Consider the following 18,197-nt stretch of genomic DNA (forward strand, 5'->3'; position numbering starts at 1 on the left):
AATAAGCCACGTGAGTTTTGTATTTTAAAGTCAAAAGGAACTTAACAATGTAACATTTCCCTAGTGTTTCAAGGATTAAGTAAGATTCCTATTTTATCCCTTATCAACAAACCTTAACATAGTTTTTGAGACCTTATGGATCATGTAGTCCAATACTCATTTAGAGATGAGCCAGTTAAGGCCAAGAGGAAACATTTATTACTTTGATCACAATAAATGTTTATTGAAGCCTATTCTGGCTTGTTGGGGGTATAAAATACTCACAGCCTAGTAAAAGAAAACCATAAAAACACTGGACAATGTTAAGATCAACTTTCAGATTACGATAGTCAGCAATGTAGAATATAATTTGGGAATTAACAATCCAACCGGCAGAAAAGTAGTACTAAAGCACTGACTTCAGTCAAGCAATCCTGACTGCTAGTTCTTTTTTATTTCTGACCCATTATTAGTAATACTACTGCTCATAAGCCTCTTTCCCTAATAAGAAGCCCAGGACATGGGTCCTAAGCCACAAATAGAATCCTTGAGACAAAAAGGGTACATACATCAAAGCAGACAGCACCAGGGAGAGTATGCCACTTGAGAACACCAGAGGCAAACAGACCATTGTGTCATTTTTTATTGACAAAAATAATCCAGCAAACAATATTCACAGACGGCGACCACGGCGACCACCCTTTCTGCGAGTACTGTCAGAGGGGATTGGAGTGACATCCTCTGCGGAAAGGAAGAGATAAAACATTATGTTCCTGGGACCATATAATACTAGGAAGTTTTAAAATACATAATCAACACAGTATCAGAGCTGTAAGAGACCTTAGAACCTTCTAAAATGGTTTCTACCACAGAGCAGAGAATAGCAGAACTAGGTCAGGCAAAAGAAACAAAAGCCTGCTGAGAAAAGGGGGCAAAACACATTTGGTGAAGAAATGTCATGTGATACTTCTTGGTAGGAACTGTCTGATCAGAAACCAACACCTTCAACAGACATTCATCTATCTTTGAATAGAACTACAGGTAATCTAATCAAGTTCTCTCTGCAATCACGTGTAACCCACAAGAAAGGAATAACTCACCAATCCGCCCGATCTTCATTCCAGAACGTGCCAGGGCTCTCAGAGCTGACTGTGCACCAGGGCCAGGGGTCTTAGTCCTGAGAAAAGTCATCAAGTCAGAAAAAGTTCCTTCATCTCTCCCTGAGCTAAAAATATAAGGCTTGAACACTTACTTATCATCATGGGCTCCAGTTGTATGTGCAACATTATACAGCATTTTACAGTTAGAAGAGACCTAGCACACATTGCCTTCTGTCCTCACAACAAGCTGATAAAGTAGGCAAGGCAATTATGGGGGACACTGTGATCCCTATTTTATGGATGAGAGGGTGAAGTACTGAGGGTTCTACAGTAATAACCTACATGGCCTTTAGGCATATCTTCTTCCTGTTTCTTGCTTTCTTCACTTGATAAACAGAAATCATAAAGCCTACCCAAGCCCACATTTGCTTCCCTCAAGAGTTTGTTCTGAGGATCCACTGAGATGGCTGTAAAAGTGATCTGAAAAATCCAAACCCCTATACAACTTCACAAGATGACTGATCTTCTATCAGCTTTCCTGTGATGCCTTATGGTGGCATGGAAGTGACACAAGGTACTAAGGCAAAACAAAAGGAGCCATATACACCAAGTTGAAAAAGCTCTGACTCTGTCTCCACTAAGTCAAGGGCTGAACTTTCCTATTTACCACTATTCTAATGGAAAACTACGTACAAACTTTCAAGGTGTGAAGGTATCTAAGTCTTTTGACTAGAGAGAAAGTACTCATGCCAAAGACAAGTAGGCCTGGCATACCTGCCAGTGAGGTACCTTTCATAGGCCTCCAGGGCAAGGTGAGATTGACTCTCCAGGGCTTACCTAAATGGTAACACAAACTGATAGCCTAAAGAATGGAAACCTCTTCTACCCAGTTTCTCTTCATTTCAGGCACTTAGCCCACCATTTCCTGGGCTAGAGTCCTCTCTTAATACATATTTTAAAAGACCCTAGCCTCATGCTCCCTCCGTAGTAACCAGACTAGTTGCATTTCCAACACTACCCTGAAAACCACAGTGTGGCAGTTCAGACAACATGCAGGGCTGTCTGGGCACAGTATGCCCAAAGATTTGATCCAATGGAATCTTAAGTTCTCCCCTGTATTGTGGTGCAGAAAATACACCTGAACCTAGAGCCAGGGGACCAAAATCTGAACCCTAGTTCTTTTGCTTACTACCTATACAGCAAGGAGCAATTCGCCAGCAAGTCCCAGGGAATTAGTGGGAAAGGTTACCATAAGCAAGGTGACAGTTTTTTATTTTCAAGATGGCACTCTTTCCATGAGACCATGCCATCTCACTGAAGATACCAGGAAACACACACCTATTTCCCCCTGTGGCCCGAAGTTTGATGTGAAGGGCAGTGATGCCTAGTTCTTTACATCTCTGGGCAACATCCTGAGCAGCCAACATAGCAGCATAGGGAGAAGACTCATCTCTGTCAGCCTTGACCTTCATCCCACCAGTCACTCGGCAGATGGTTTCTCTGTAGACAAAAATGCCATCAATCATTCATCGAAATGAAAACTCCCAAGGGACACAGATAGCTAACATTCTTAGTGGGACTTCTATCCAGATACTCACTTGCCAGAGAGATCAGTCACATGGACAAAGGTGTCGTTGAAGGAAGCAAAGATATGGCAGACACCAAACACATTCTCTCCTTCTGCAACTTGAGGTCCAAGGCTGATGACCTGCTCTTCCTTCTTTTCCTTCCCCTTGCGAGGTGCCATTTCTGGGCAAGAGAGAAAGATACATTTTCAAAGATATTTTCAAATACGTGCCATTTTTACACTTGCAGGATTTCTTCCCCTAGGACCAGTCGATTCAACATTTTCACTTACTTCAAAAACATACCACATGGAGGGAATGCACAATGAAACTACTATGCTATAAGGGAAATCAGGTTATAGCTTCACACAAAAGCTAACAGGTCAAAAACCACTCATTTAAAAATGGCTACACACACCAGGCTTTTCATATAGTAGGCACACAAACTTCTGGGTCAGGCAGTGTAGAATAGTTAAAAGATTGCTAAACTGGTAAGCACTTTAAGACCTGAGTTTGAATCCTGGTTGTCAATAATCACAGGTTCTTAAATAGTCACTTCACCCCTCTGATTTCCAGTGTCTACTATTTACCCTGTCATAAAGAAAGAAATGGTAAGTGCTACATAACTGTGAACTATTATTAAGTGTTAATAAGATGCTAGTAAAATGCTTTACAAAGCTGATAATTTAATCTGGATGAAAAATATAAAATCAATCATGTTTTTAAAAAAGCTTCTAATTTGCAATCCTTCCAAAAGAATGAAGTATATATAAATAGTAGTAAAAGAAAAAAAAACTATATAATGATAATACAGGGTCTGGAAAACACCTTGAGAGACCTCTATTTTACAACTGGAGAGACTGAGGACCCAAGAGAAACTGTGATTTGTCTAAGATCTCACAGGTCATGAACACCTAACTTTGAAACCCAGGTTATCTTTACCAGACAACTGCTTAATAAATTTTCCCCCTTCCTCAGTCATTACCACCCCTAGTACTAGCTGCTATTAGAATGACCTAAATTTTTCAACAACAAGAATTTCTTTGGGACTCATGTGACAGGCAGGAGGGATACAAATGAAACAGTCCCTACCCTCAATATGCTTACATTTTTAATGGCATATTTAGATAATTTTCACATGCTACAATTTGAAGCACTGGGTCAGGAAACAAGCACAAAATAAAAGCTCTTGATTAAATGCTTTTGGTTGCCAAGAGTTCGATTCCAAAAAGTGGTGTATAATATGAAGAATATTAAGACTCAGTTCCACTTCTGAACCTGCCTCCCTGTCAAAGTGTTAAAGAGTCAAAGGTGAACCAGTATTATCTGTTAGACTGGGAGCTTCCCAAAGACAACTGTCTTATTCATCTTCCCTATGCCCCAGCTAGGAAAGTGCTTTGCACATAGGCTCACTGACTTAAGAGTTGGAAAGGACCTAAGAGATCAACTAGTCTACCCCTTTAGTTTTACAGAAAGAAGCTAAGGCCCATAGATTAAGTTATTTACCCAAACATGCACAGGTAGTGACAGTTCTGCAACTTTAAGCCTCTGAATCCAAATCCAATGTTTTTCCCATCCAACTTAGCTTTCCTCCTTTCACAGGGTGGAAGAATTTTCCACAGCACCTCCAAACCCCAAATAGTTTCATCAACATACTAATTCTGCAGAGCAACTTATCTAAGAAGGGACACTGCACTCCACTCCAGGTCTGACTAGTTTTACACTTCAAACTGAAATATTAAGCTCTTGTTGGTCTGTAATATAAAATTCAACTACAATCACACAGAATGATTACTGGTGTCTGAACTCCTAAAGAAGTTTGGTGTCCAAGCTTCCACTTGGACAGTATCATGCTGTCTTTCTTCCATTACATTCTCCTGAGGTAGGTAGTACAAATAATATCTGTGTATTTCAAATGCAAGAACTAAGCAGGGCTTAGAGGCTCAATTCTCACCTAGTCAGTGGGAGAAAGAGGTCTCATCTATTTAAAAAGAAGTTGGAAAGAAAAGAGCCAAATGTACAGGCCATTTCTCAACTGAAAAATGGGTCAAAGATATAAATAGTCCCCTGAAATCCAAGCTATTTATAGTCATGAGAAAAAATGCTCTAAATCACCACTAATTAGAGAAATGCAAATTAAAGAAATTCTGATTCCACCTCATACTCATCCAGAGCAGCAAAACATGACAAATAAGGAAAACAATAAACTCTGGAAGGGCTGTAAGGAAAAAGACAATATGTTGCGCTGTTGGTGAACCTGTTAACAGATCTGGAAAATGATTTGGAATTTGACACAAAAAAATTACTAAGCAACGAATGACCCAACTATACCACTGCTAGGCCTATGCCAAAATGAGATCAAAGAAAAGAAAAAAGGTCCTTCATGGACAAAAATTTATAGCAGCTCTTTTTGTAATGACAAAAAAACCTTAAAACTAAGGAATGCTGATCAATCAAGGAATGGCTGAAAAACCAGTCTGTGTGACAGAATACAACTGCCAAGTCAACAAGAAAATAGAAAATAAAAAAGACAAGTAAAGACTTAGATGAACTAACTGATGCAAAGTGAAGTAGGCAAAAAGCATAACAATTTATGATATTATTTATCATCGATATTATAAAAACGAACAATTTTGAGACACTTATAAACTGATTAAGAATGAAATGAGCAGAACCAGGAGAACAAGTTATACAGTAACACCAAGACTGGAAAAGCGTGAAAGCTGATTCCTGAGATACATAATTTATTTTGCTAACTACGAATGGTTACAAGAAATTTCCTCTTCTTTTCAATAGGGTAGGGGCAGATTTCTGGTCATTTCAGAAACGGTGGAGGGGGAGGAGGTGTTGGCTACAAATGTGACAAGTTGCACGCTTCCTACTGGGTCACTGTATTTATTAACGGTGTGCTTGTTACAAGAGCCTTCTCGTGAAGCGAGAAGAATAAGTGCATGTAACGTAAAATGCACACAAACGTAAGCTGGACTTTACTCTGACGCTGCCTCCAGAACTGGCAATGTAGCCTCAAAAATGCTCCTTTCCACGTGTTACTCCAAGAACTACGCCGCGCCGACTCCCCCTCCCGGCCCGGGTCGCCCCACACTGTCCAGCGCCCTGAGGCTCTCCCTGAACCGGGGCCCCTACGTCCCCCAACCCCGGAGCCGCAGACCTCTCTTCCACCGCTGATCCCAGATTCCCTAGCCGCACCTCCCCCCGCCCCCTTCCCCAATGGCGCTCCCGCCGGGGCCCCAAACCCCCCCTTCCCTGCCCGTCCCTGGTCCCCGCGCCCTCCTTCCCAAGAGAAAGCGGCGGCGATGAAAGGGCACAGTGTCAGCTTCTCTCCTGAGAGGTCCCCGGGCACCCCCGAGGCTCCTAATCCAAGGATGGGGACCGATGGTGGGGAGGCCGCAGCCCCTTACCTGTTCCTCTGCTTGGGCCGCCACCACCGGAAAGGGAAAGCAGACGGTCACGGGGTCCTGGGTCCCCTGCGATCACCCGGAAGTTGTACCTCGGAGAACAGGAAATGAATGGAAGAGCTAAATTCCCCTCATTTCCTGAAGATAAAAGTAAAACTTACATTCTAAAAGAGACACGAGTCATTTGCCGGACGTCGGAAAAAAGTAAAATTTAAATAATTTGGAGATGTTGTCTTATAACTTAATAGGGGAAGAGGAAGAGGCGTGTCCCAGAATGGCGGCGTCCGGAGGACGACATCGAGACGCCTTTCCAAGATGGCCGCTTCCATGCTAAACTACTTCCTCCGTACATCTCCTCCCCTCCCCCCAAGTGGAGGGGAATTAGCTTCTTTAAAACCTAAAGTGATAAGGGGGAAAGTTGTGATGATTATAACTAACAAAAATGACTCTTTTGTATGCTTTCTTAATGTCTACAAAACAATTTCTTCGCAGCAAACTTCTGAAGTAAATATATCTTTTTTTCTTATTGCACCCATTTTGCAGAGGAGGCTATTGGAGGCCTAGGGTGGAGAAATGAGTTGCCCAAGGTCACACAGCTAATGAGAGTCAGGGTCCAGATTGTGACTTCACTATAGGTTGGGAGCAGCTATCTGCCTGCACCAGTGGAGCTGGTTTTCTTACAGAGCCTTTAGTCCCTGTTCCAATGAAATCCCAACCTGGGCCACAAAAGGGATTCAGCAGTTGGTGAGGAGGGCAAGGCCAAGGCCCCGGGGGAGGGGGCGGGGGAAGCCTGGGAGCAAGGTTACCAGGAGGCAGAAAAGGAAATAATTAATCAATAAGCATTTATTAAGCACCTACTATGTACAGGGCACCATGCTAAGCGCTTTACAAGTATCTATCAGTAAACATTTATTGACCATCAGAGCTAAGGAACACTCTGCCATAGTGGGAAGATCTGGGCGCTGGCGGGAAGGTGAGGTCAGAAGACCTAAAGTGTAGTTCTTGCTCTGCAATTAACTTTCTCTGTAAGACTGGACAAATTATTAATCCTTTTTTGGCCTCCGTTCTAAAATAAGTGAAGCATCCTAGATCGTCCCTTAGGTGCTTCCAGGCTCTGACATTCTGTACGCTCAGAGACTTTACAGTGTGGAAGACTGGGAACTCACATCCTAGGGCCATATTTGAAAAGTACATTTCCTTTCTGCCCCAGGATTGTCTAACCCTAAAACCCTTGGTCCCTCATCTAGAATCACACAGATCCAAGAAAAGATGGTTATCATTCTCTTCTCTCTTTTTAATCCTTCTCATTTTCCCCTTCTCCACCCTACCACCCCCCAAGCCAATATCAATTATACTCTCCCAGCCCTTTCTTCATCTCTGCTCTGTCCCAGGCCCTTTGCTTTTACCTCCTTCCCCATTAGCTGAAACCCCTCCTTCTTTCTTTTTTTAGATTTTCAGTGGCCCCTGGCTTTATTAACCATTTCTATGGCACCTTTGTCCCTCGGTCTTCAGCCTCATTAATCTCTGAGAAAGGACCACTGGATGTAATGGCTGTGGGGCCTTGTGATCCCAGAGTGTGTCAGTGTGATTGACCAGGATAAGAAACTGGGTTCCTGCTGTCGCTCTTGGCTCCTCTAATGCACAAAGAGGAGCTTTTGTTGTCTCTGTCATTTTCCCACTCTTAAAGAAGGACATTCCCTAAGCTCTGTCCTCTGCCCTCTTTCTTCCTATTCCCTACTCACTTCTGCTGTGGTTTCAACTGTCACCTCTGTCTAAGACTTACAGCTCTTTTTCTCTAGCCACAACCTTTCCCCCAAACGTCAATCCCATATTCCATCTGACTGCTGGCATCACCAGGCCTTTCAAACTTAGTACACCACAAATTGAGTTCTTCAGCTTCCCTCATATACTAGCTTCATCTTTTTCCTTCTTCTGTCAAGGACATCACCATCCATCCCATCCTTCCACAGTTTCCCAGGTGTACAACTTCTGAGTTATCCTTAATTCCTCATTTCCCCCTCAGCCTCTATATCCAACTGGCTGCTGGATCTTATCTCTCCCAACTTCACATCTTTTGTACCCATCCCTTAAGACTTTCATTACCTCTCACCTGGATGATTGCAATAACTTCCTAAATGAACTGTCCCCTTTAAAGATCTCCCCTCTCTAATTCATCCTCCACATAGCTGCAAAATTGGTAAAGCACATGGTAAGGTGCAGGTCTAATCATGTCATTCCCCTGCTGGTAGGCAATCCTACTAGATCTGCCTTATCCACTCACTCCTACTCTGCTCTGTGACTCTTCCAAACTTTCATCCCTCCTCAAACCTCCAATGACTTTCCTCCCACTCTCTTAGCTGAGAATTTTTCCTCACATTTTATAGAAAAAAAATAGAGGCTATTTAATGTGATCTCCCTCTTCTCTCCTCTTCCTCACCTCATATCACTCATTTTTTTCTTCTTATGAAGTAGTAGCTTCTTATGAAGAAGTAACCTTACTCCTTACCAAGGCTAGCCCTTCTACTTGTACAAGTAATCTCATTCTATTCTGTTTCCCCAACAGATTGCCCCCTCTGTCATCCCCACTCTCGGTTATTTTCAATTTCTCCTGGTTCACTGGCTCATTCCCTACTGCTTACAAGCATGCCTCTGTTTCCCCTTCCTGAAAAAACCTTCACTTGATCCCTCTATCCCTACCAAGTGTCCTCCTATATCTCCTCTGTCCTTTGTAGCTAAACTCCTCAAAAAGGCCATCTACAATGGGTGCCTCCACATTCTCTCCTCTCCCTCTTTTCTTAACCTCTTATAATCCAGCTTTCATTCCATTGAATGACCTTATCATTCCACTGAAACTTCTCTCTCCAAAATTACTAATGATTTCTTAGTTGCCAAATCCAATGGTCTTTTCTCAATCCTCATTGTCGTTGACCTCTCTGGAATCTTTGACACTGTTGGTCACTCTCTCCTTTTTGATACTCTCTTCTCTCTAGGTTTCTGGGACTCCATTCTTCCCTTCTTGGTTCTCCTCCTATTTTTCCAACTTCTCCTTTTTCTCACTTGCTGGATCTTCTTCTAGATTGTGCCCTCTAACCTAAGGTGCCCTTGAAGGTTCTGTCCTGGGCCCTCTTTCCTTCCTCTTTACTACTTCACTTGGTGAACTCATCAGTTCCCATGGATTTAATTACCATCTCTATGCTGATGATTCTCAAATCTACCTATCCTGCCCCAACTTCTTTGCTCAGCTCCCATTTGCATTTCCAACTGTCTTTTAGGCATTTTGAATTAGATATCTAGTAAATGCTCCCCCATCCCCATCCCTGCCATCTTCCCTATCACTGTAGAAGATGTCACCATCCCAACCTAAGAGTCATCCTCAATTTTTCACTATCTCTTATCTCCCGAATAATCAGTCTGTTGCTAATGCCTGCCAATTTCACCTTTGCAACATCTCTCAATACTCCCCCCAACAACTTATCTCTCCTCAGATACTGCCACCACTCTAGTACAGGCCCTCATCATCCCACACCTGGACCATTACAAGAGCTTGATGGTGGGTCTGCCTTCCTCAAGTTTCTCCTTCCATTCCATTCTCCTTCTCCAATCCATTCTCCATTCAGCCCATTTTTTCCTAAAAAAGAAGGTCCAAGTATGTTACACACACACACACACACACAGAGCACTACCACCACCACCACCATCACTCAGTACTCTCCAATGACTCCCTATTTCCTTTAGCATCAAATACAAAATCATTTGGTTGGCATTCAGAGCCCTTCATAACTTAGTCATCCTACTTTCCCAGTCTTCTCATACCTTACTCCCAGACAGGTACTATTTAATCCAGTGACCCCAGCCTTTTGGCTATTCCACAAACAATTTACTCCTCAAAGTTCCAGACACATTCTCTCTGGCTCTCTCCCAAGCCTATTCTCTCTCTCTCTCTTTCTCTCTCTCTCTCTCTCTCTCTCTCTCTCTCTCTCTCTCTCTCTCTCTCTCTCTCCTGCTCTAATGATTGCCCTCCTTGGCTTCCATCAAGAACCAGCTAAAATCCCTTCTCCTATAGGAAACCTTTCTCAACCCCTATTAATTCCAGTTCTTTCCCTCTATTAATTCCAACTTATCCTATATATCTATATCTATATGGATATATAGATATGGATAGATAGATATACACACACACATACATATATATGTATAGCTTGTATGTATATATTTATTTCTTCATTGTCTCCTGATTAGTTTGGGAGCTCCACGAGGGTAGAGACTATCTTTTCCCTCTTTTTGTACCCCAGTGCCTAACACACTGACTGGCAAATAGTAGATACTTAGTAAAGGCAGCTAGGTGGCACCGTGGATAGAGCACTGGGTTTGGAATAAGCAAGACTCATTTTCATGAATTCAAATCCAGTCTCAGACACGTATTAGCTGTGTGACCCTGGGTAAGTCACTTAATCCTGTTTGTCTCAGTTCCTTATCTGTCAAATGAACTGGAGAAGGAAATGGCAAAGCATCCCAAAAGGGTCATGAAGAGTTAGACAAACAAAAGTGCTTATTAAATATTTATTGATTAATTGATTTAAGGTTCAGCTTAGGCACCATCTTCATCAAGAAGCCTTTCCTGGACCACTTTCAAGGCCACTAGATGGCATAGTGGAAAGAAAGTTGGGCCTGGAGTCAGAAAGAACTGAGTTCAAATCCAACCTCAGACCTAGCTAGCTAGCTGTGTGATCCTGGGCAAGACACTGAAACTCTGTTTGCTTCATCTGTTTCCTCATCTGTAAAATGGAGATAATAACAGCACCTACCTCACAGGATTGTTGTAAGGATCAAATGAGATAATATTTGAAAAGTGACACATAATAGATGCTATATAAATGTTTATTTCCTTCTCATCCCCTTCCTCTGCTTCCAAGTTTTCACTCAAAGTAGTCCTTTTACAGCATACACACTTATTCCATCCGTGAAGCCAATGCTCTAAATATTGTTAGAATAACTCTCTGACTCTCTGAATGACCATCAAGACAGATCTTGAGGCAAAGAAGGGAGGAGACGGGGATCTAGGTAATAAAGTTACTGAGCTAAGTTGAGCTGTCATCTACTCCACTGAGAATACAGTCAAACTGTAGAGCAAGGGTATGGCAGGAGCGACAAGGCTGGAGATGTGCCAGGCAAAGCTTCCAGATGTATCGCTTGATCCCAGGTTACTACCTTTTCCCTTATCCTCACACCAGTAAAGCAGACTTGAAATATATTGAACAACAAAATGCCAACTTCTTGATATTGTTCAATAACATCTCTTTAAGGAGATAAAGAACAACAAAGATAAGATGGTTAGGAGACATCACTTACCCTCTCTGGGTTCAGTGTAAAATAAGGAAGTCAGACTAAATGGTCTGTAATGACCTTGAAAGGTTTAAGACCTAAAATCCTATAAGTCTGTTTATCATATAAACTTAAAAAAAGAAAGTGAGAGAGAATTTGGAAATTCCAGGGAGGCAGATTTCAGTTCAGTATAAGAAGAGCTTCCTAACATTCAGCTCCCAACAATGCCTCATGAGATAGTGAGCTTCCTGATCTCGAAATTGGATACTATAAAGGGGACTCCTATTCAGGTATAGGTCAGAGAAGATGCTCCTGAGATCCCTGCTAACCCAAATTCTTTAATTCTAATGTCTTCTTGTGTCTTATTCTCTCTCTTCATCTATGAATTAAAGGATGATAGAAAATAAGTACTGCCATAAACATCTATTTCATTTCTAATTTTCCTACCAAGGAGGATGATCTTTAGAATGCAAAAGATGGAGCAAAGCTAGTTTTGAGGGCACTGGAACCTACAGTATGTGAGGAGATGATGAGAAAGCACCTAGCTGCCCACGTTGAATTCAAGTGGCTAAGCCCAGATGTATTCCATCCCAAGGGAGGACTGAAAGACTGGTTAATGTGATTGCTAGACAGTGATCTTTGAGAAATCATAGAGAAGAGGAGAGGAGCTAGGAGATAGATGAAGGATAACTTTTTATTTCACTTGATCCTCACAACAACTCTGTGAAGCAGATATTATTATCCCCATTTTACAGATGAGAAAACTGAGGCACAGAGGAAGTAAATAAATTGTTCAGCTTGAAATATTCAATGGTAATTAGTGATGTGAGACTGAACCTCAGGGAACAGACTGGGGTTAGGAGTCATCTACTCATAGAGTTGATGAGGTTACCAAGAGTGAACATAGAGGAATAAATGAAGAAAGACCAAGAAAGAAACTGGTGGAAGACCCACAGTTGAGGAACCTAAAGTGGAGGATGACCCAGTAAAGGGTCAAACAAATCAGGAAGTGTTCCAGGAGAGACAAGTATCCAAAAAAAAAAAAAAGCAAAAAAAAACCCAAACAACCCTAGGGAGGAGAGAGTATCCAGGGGAGAAGGTGGTCAGCAATGTCAAATACTGCAGATAAGTCAAGAAATAATAGGGTTGAGAAAAGTCCTAATTTCATCAGATTCAGCAATTAAGATTGAGCATCAATCAGTACTTTGGAGAGAGCACTTTCAGTTGAGTGACAACAAAAGCTTAATTAGAAAGGACTGAGGACTGAGTGAAGGTGAACAGTGTAAACAACATTTTTCTTAAGGAGAAAAGGAAGCTATATGTTAAATATCCTTCCCTTGCCCTCCTTCAAGAATTCAGATTTAACAAACACTTCATACCACTTACTATGTATAAGCCACTGTTGATGCAAAATAGAAATGACATCATGCATCAAGAAGATGGAACTGGAATGTTCTTTGTTCCCCATTGCTACTTACAAACTTTTTCTCTGCCACCAATTCTCAATAACCTCTTCTCAATCCATATTTACCACCTAATCAAGATTTTAGTAGCTGTTATCTACTCACCATGAAGACTTTCTCCTGAATGAGTTCCCTGCCTGGCTCATACTATCTCTCCTCCTTCCCAGTTCCTGCCCTCATACTAGTGTAGTTCAACATACATGTTGATACTTCCTCAAACACTCCAATCTTCCAGTTTTTCAAATTAGGTACTTCCTGTGATTTACTTCTGTACCCTACCTCAGCTACACACACTCTTGATCTTGCCATCACCCATAAATGTTTCATTTCCATGTTTATGAACTCTGAAACTCCCTTATCTGATCACACCCTGTTGTCATTCCACTTGTCCCTACACCCTGCCATGATCTTTATTGTGACTTCTAATCCCTCAACCACTCGGTTCTTTCCCAGGCCACATCACTCCTGTGCTGGCTATCTTCTCCTCCCTACCCAGTCTTCATTCACCTTTGCTGAACTATAGTTTTCCTTTCTACATCTCAACTTTCCCCATCATGGTTTCCATATGTCGTGGGTCAGCACAAGAAATTAGATGGGAATTTTGGGAGGATTTTGCAGAAGCTAAAGATTACACCCAAAAACCAGTAGATGACACACACAAAGTGTCAGAAATGCATAAAATATATGTATAGTATTGTATAATACTGATATAGTATTGTATAATACTGATATATTTTATATTTTGATACCATAATAATTTAGACTTCTTCTCTGGCACAAAGGGAGGGTCAAAACATTTTACATGGATTTTCCAGATCACCAGGGCCTCATGCCTCTAACTCCCTTGATGGGAAAGGGATAACTATAGTTCAAGCTTTCTTCTTCTCTGAAGATCATGCTGTGCCAAGCCTTAGACTTGGATTAATCCTATCATCTGATGCCTTCATCCCTATTCATGTGCTGCTGAACAGAGTTGATGAGAATCACAAAACCATGCTGATTGGGTCCAGTCCAAATTTACATTATATAATCTCAATTGGATGTTCACTCCTGCTGCAAGACAAACTTTTTATACATCTCTAATTGATTCACTATCCCACTCACCACATACTTCTTGACCAAACCTTTCCATTTTTATTCAAACCTCACCCTCTCAGCGAGAGTCTTATATCTTATTTCACTGAAAAAAAATGGAGGCCATTAACCCAGAACTCTCCTATATCCTCTCCTCAGTTAATATCACTTAGATGCTGCTTCCTCTCTTTTGCCCATCTCACATGAAGACCTTTCCCTTCTCATTGCCAAGTCTAAATACTAAATAGTAATCGTTTCTCTTTTACCCAGGAATCCTGAGGGTCTTCTCCTCCCAGTTTGATTTTTTTTTTTTTGATTAAAGGGGCCATCTCTTGAGCAACTACTTAAAGAAACCAATTCATTGAATGGGTGTATCTCACTCAAAGTGAGAATGCGATAAGACCTTAGCCTGAAGGAGCAAGGGTCTCCCATTGCATCCTGGACCTTCTCCAGTCATCCTGATGAATATCAGGCCACTGGATCCAGATGGCTCAGGAGAAGAAAGGGAGGCTGGTGACCTTGCACAGCCCTCTCTCATTCAAATCAAAGTCAATTGCAAGTCATGTCATCATCTTAATGTCATAGTCCTCTTTGAGAATGAAGGACAAACACAACAACAACACAACAAGCCAAGTCTAATCCCTTTTAATGTGATCCTATTCCATCCTTTCTTCTCCAGCATTTTGCTTCCTCTATCATTCCCATTCTCTCACTAATCTTAAATCTGTTCCGTCTATTGTTTGCTTTCCCACAGCCGTCAGATACACCGATGTCTCCCCCATCTTCAGAAATCCCTCACTTGAGCTCTCCATCCCCAGTAGACATAGTTTCACATCTCTCTTCCCTTTTCTGACTAGACTCCTTTTGGACAGTTATAAGTCCTCTACTTTCCCTCCTCATACTCTTCTTAAATCTCTATAGTCTAGCTTCCAAACTTCTTATTCAATTGAAACCACTCTCTCCAAAGTTACCAGTGATCTCTTAATCACTTAATCTAGTGGCTCTTTCTCAATCCTCATCCTTCTTGATCTCTTTATAGCCTTTGACATTTTCAATGACCCTCTTCTCATCTCTTTAGATTTTCGTGACACTGCTCTCTCTCTTGGTTCTTCTCTTGCCTGTCAGACTTTGTCTTTTGAGTTTCTTTTGCTGGCTCCTCTTCCAAGTTCAACTAACCGTGAGTATACTCCAACGCTATACCTTACACCCTTTCTTTTCTCTACTATTTTAATTGATCTCATTAGCTCCCATAGAACTCAACTTTCCACTATAATCTCTATGCTTATGATTCCTAGATCTACTTATCTAGCCCAAACCTCTCTTGGTCTTCTGTCTCTCCAGCTTCCAATTGTTCATCTTGAACTGGATATCCTATAGACATCTTAAACTCAACATGTTCAAAGCTGAATTTATTATTATTGACTAAAAACCCTTCCATCTTCCCAGTTTTTCTCTTACTGCCATCTTCCCAATCTTCCATCCTCAGCTCCTCACTTTCACCCTGTTCTATATCCAAACTATCACCAAGTTCTGTCAATTCTACAGTATATACCCCTTCTCTCCTCTGACATTACTACCGATCTAGTGGTGATTGGAGAGAATTCCAAACGCAAAGACAGGGATAATCATAAATAAAGGATGGCAAGGGGGATGAAACAGGGACAGAGAGAAGTCTAGTTTGCTCAGACAGAAAGTAGGTAAAGAGGAACAGTATGAGATAAGGAAAGAAGCACCTACTATAATGCCAGGTACTGTGTTAAGCTTTTACAAATATTATCTAATTTAATCTTGACAGCCACTGTAGGAGGTAGGTGCCATTAGTATTCCCATTTTATAATTGAGGAAACTGAGGCAGACAGAGGTTATGTAACTTCCTCAGGGTCACTTAAGTGTCTGAGGCTAGATTTGAGCTCAGGTCTTCCTGACTCAAGGCCCAGCACTCCACCCATTGTCATCTAGCAGCCTCATGAGGCTGAAAAGGGAGTCTGGGGCTCGACTATATGAAACCTTAAATCTTAGGCTAAGAAGTTTGACTTTTCCAATACTAAACTGATGATCCTTTAGAAAATATAGAGTCTCTGGGGTGGGGGGGGGGGGGAAGGGAAGGATATGACAAGATTCGTGTGTCAGAGTGATGTCCATGGGAAAGATGAGAAAGATAGATTGGAGACTGGTGGCAGAATGACTGGTTAGGAGGCAATTATATTAAGTGAGGAAAGAAGTAATGAGGACCTAAACTGAGGTGATGGCAGTAGGAATAGAAAGGAGGGGCCAGATATGAGAAATTATGGTAGTAGAATCAAGAAGACTAGACCAATTTATTGGCTTTGCATGATCAGGGACAGTCTACATGTTGTTTGATTCCCTGGGGGCCACCTCCAGTATCTTAAACTACTATATTAATGCATAAAATAAAAAGGAGTTTTATTTCTAATAAGCATGTCTAGAAGTAGGTTTCTATGCATAAAATCAAATCTATCATTATTTACAAATGCAATTTGAATTCACAATAATATATTCAGTTACTCCAATAGTTCACCGTAAGCTTTTAACATGGATAAAAAACCAATACGACACAAACATTTTTAACTCTACAATTTTGAATTCTGTAGAATTGGGGATATGTGAAAAAGCACCTAAAGAACCTCACTGAAATAAATACAAAGAGGTCTATATTCAGTTTTCACTCTAAAAATTTAAGACAATGCTGTTCTCTTTCTCTGGTCTTCAGTCTCTTCACTCTTCTCTCTTTGAGGAAAGCGATTGTATAATTTTTTAATCTATGTGTACTGGGGGTCTGGTGCATGTGCCCAGTGCCTTCTATAGGACCTCCCTGCTCTGTTCCCAGAAGAAGTCTCAGCAGGATCATTATATCACATAAGGGATAACTGCCTTGGAGAGACTAGAGCATTTTAGACATTCTGTAACTGATTGAGATCAAATATGTGGAAGATCAACTATATGTGGAAGAGGAGGCTTTTTGGCTTCAACATTTAAAAAGACTTTCATCAAAGGACACGAACAAACAGTTCTCAAAAGAAGAACTGCAAAGTATTCACATAAAAAATGCTCTAAATATCTAATAATAAGAGAAATATAAATGAAAACAACTCTTACATTTTGCTTCACACCCTGGAAATTGGTAAAAATGACAAAAATGGCAACAGTCAATGTTGGAGGAGCTGTGGGGACATAGGCACACTCATACATCATTGGCAGAGCTGTGAAAACATTTGGGAAAGAAATTTGGAATTATGAAAATAAAGTGACTAAAATGTCCATACCCTTTAAGCCAGAAACTCCATTACAAGGAAGCCATCGATAAGAAAAAGTTTCCATATACTCCAAAATATTTAGAGCAGGATTTTTTGTGATAGTTAAAAATTGGAAACCAAGTAGGTGCCCATCAATTAAGGAATGGCTAAATAAATCATGGTATATGAATATAATGGAACATTACTGTGCTATAAGAAAATATGTGTGTCAAAATGACGAATATAGAAATATGTTTTGCATGATTGTACATGTATAACCTATACCAGATTGTTTACTGTTTCAGGAAGGGAGGAGGAGAGAAAGGGAGGGAGAGAATTTGGAACTCCAAATTTTTATAAATAAGAATGTTAAAAATTGTTTTTACATGTGATTGGGGAGAAATAAAATATTATTTTAAAAAAGAAATGATATGTATGACAAGAAGCAGAGAAGCCTGGAAAGATCTATATGAATTGATGCAAATTGAAGTAAGCAAAACCAAGAAAACAGTATACACATAACCACAACAACTTAAATGGTAAAAATGACACACCAAAAAATTAAGGAGTAATAAAAATCAAGTAGAACTTGAAGAGATATGAGAAGACACCTCCAACCTACTTCTTCCGAAGTGGGAGGTTCACAGATGTTACACATTGAGCATGTTTTTGGACTTTCTCAGTGAGGACTTTGTACTGATCTCTCTCTCTCTCTCTCTCTCTCTCTCTCTCTCTCTCTCTCTCTCTCTCTCTCTCTCTCCCTCTCTCTCTCCCTCTCCTTCTCCCTCTCCCTCTCCCTCTCTCCCTCCCTCTCTCCGTCTCTCTCTCTCTGTCTCTCTGTCTCTCTCTCTGTCTCTCTGTCTCTCTCTCTCTGTCTCTGTCTCTCTCTCTGTCTCTCTCTCTCTCTGTCTCTCTCTCCCTTTCTCTCTCCCTCTCTCTTTCTCAGTCTCTCTCTCTTTCTCTGTCTCTATCCCTTTCTCTCTTTCTCTCTCTCTCTCTCAAAAAATACTATTTGTCATATTGG

At 41.1% G+C, this 18,197-nt stretch overlaps 1 protein-coding gene across 1 annotated transcript; it reads right to left on the reverse strand.

The window, feature by feature from the left end:
* Positions 1-604: 604 nt before the first annotated feature.
* RPS14 (ribosomal protein S14) lies at positions 605-6,555 on the reverse strand. The gene is made up of 5 exons (XM_072630722.1): positions 6,064-6,555; positions 2,678-2,828; positions 2,418-2,579; positions 1,080-1,156; positions 605-720 (listed from the first exon to the last, which is right to left on the reverse strand). Exons 2-5 carry the CDS (start codon positions 2,824-2,826, stop codon positions 653-655), a joined length of 456 nt encoding a protein of 151 aa, XP_072486823.1. The 5' UTR covers positions 2,827-2,828; positions 6,064-6,555; the 3' UTR covers positions 605-652.
* Between the last annotated feature and the right edge of the window lie 11,642 nt (positions 6,556-18,197).

Source organism: Notamacropus eugenii, chromosome 1 (assembly GCF_028372415.1).
Source record: "Notamacropus eugenii isolate mMacEug1 chromosome 1, mMacEug1.pri_v2, whole genome shotgun sequence".
NCBI classification, from domain to species: Eukaryota; Metazoa; Chordata; class Mammalia; order Diprotodontia; family Macropodidae; genus Notamacropus; species Notamacropus eugenii.

What these genes read in the sequence shown, in the direction of transcription:
- RPS14 (XM_072630722.1), bottom strand. Translation starts at nt 2,826, where the DNA reads ATGGCACCTCGCAAGGGGAAGGAAAAGAAGGAAGAGCAGGTCATCAGC. An exon ending in CGGGCCACAGGGGGAAATAG is followed by an intron (nt 1,157 to 2,417) that starts GTGTGTGTTTCC and finishes GACTTTTCTCAG; the next exon opens with GACTAAGACCCCTGGCCCTG. An exon ending in AATGAAGATCGGGCGGATTG is followed by an intron (nt 721 to 1,079) that starts GTGAGTTATTCC and finishes TCCTTTCCGCAG; the next exon opens with AGGATGTCACTCCAATCCCC.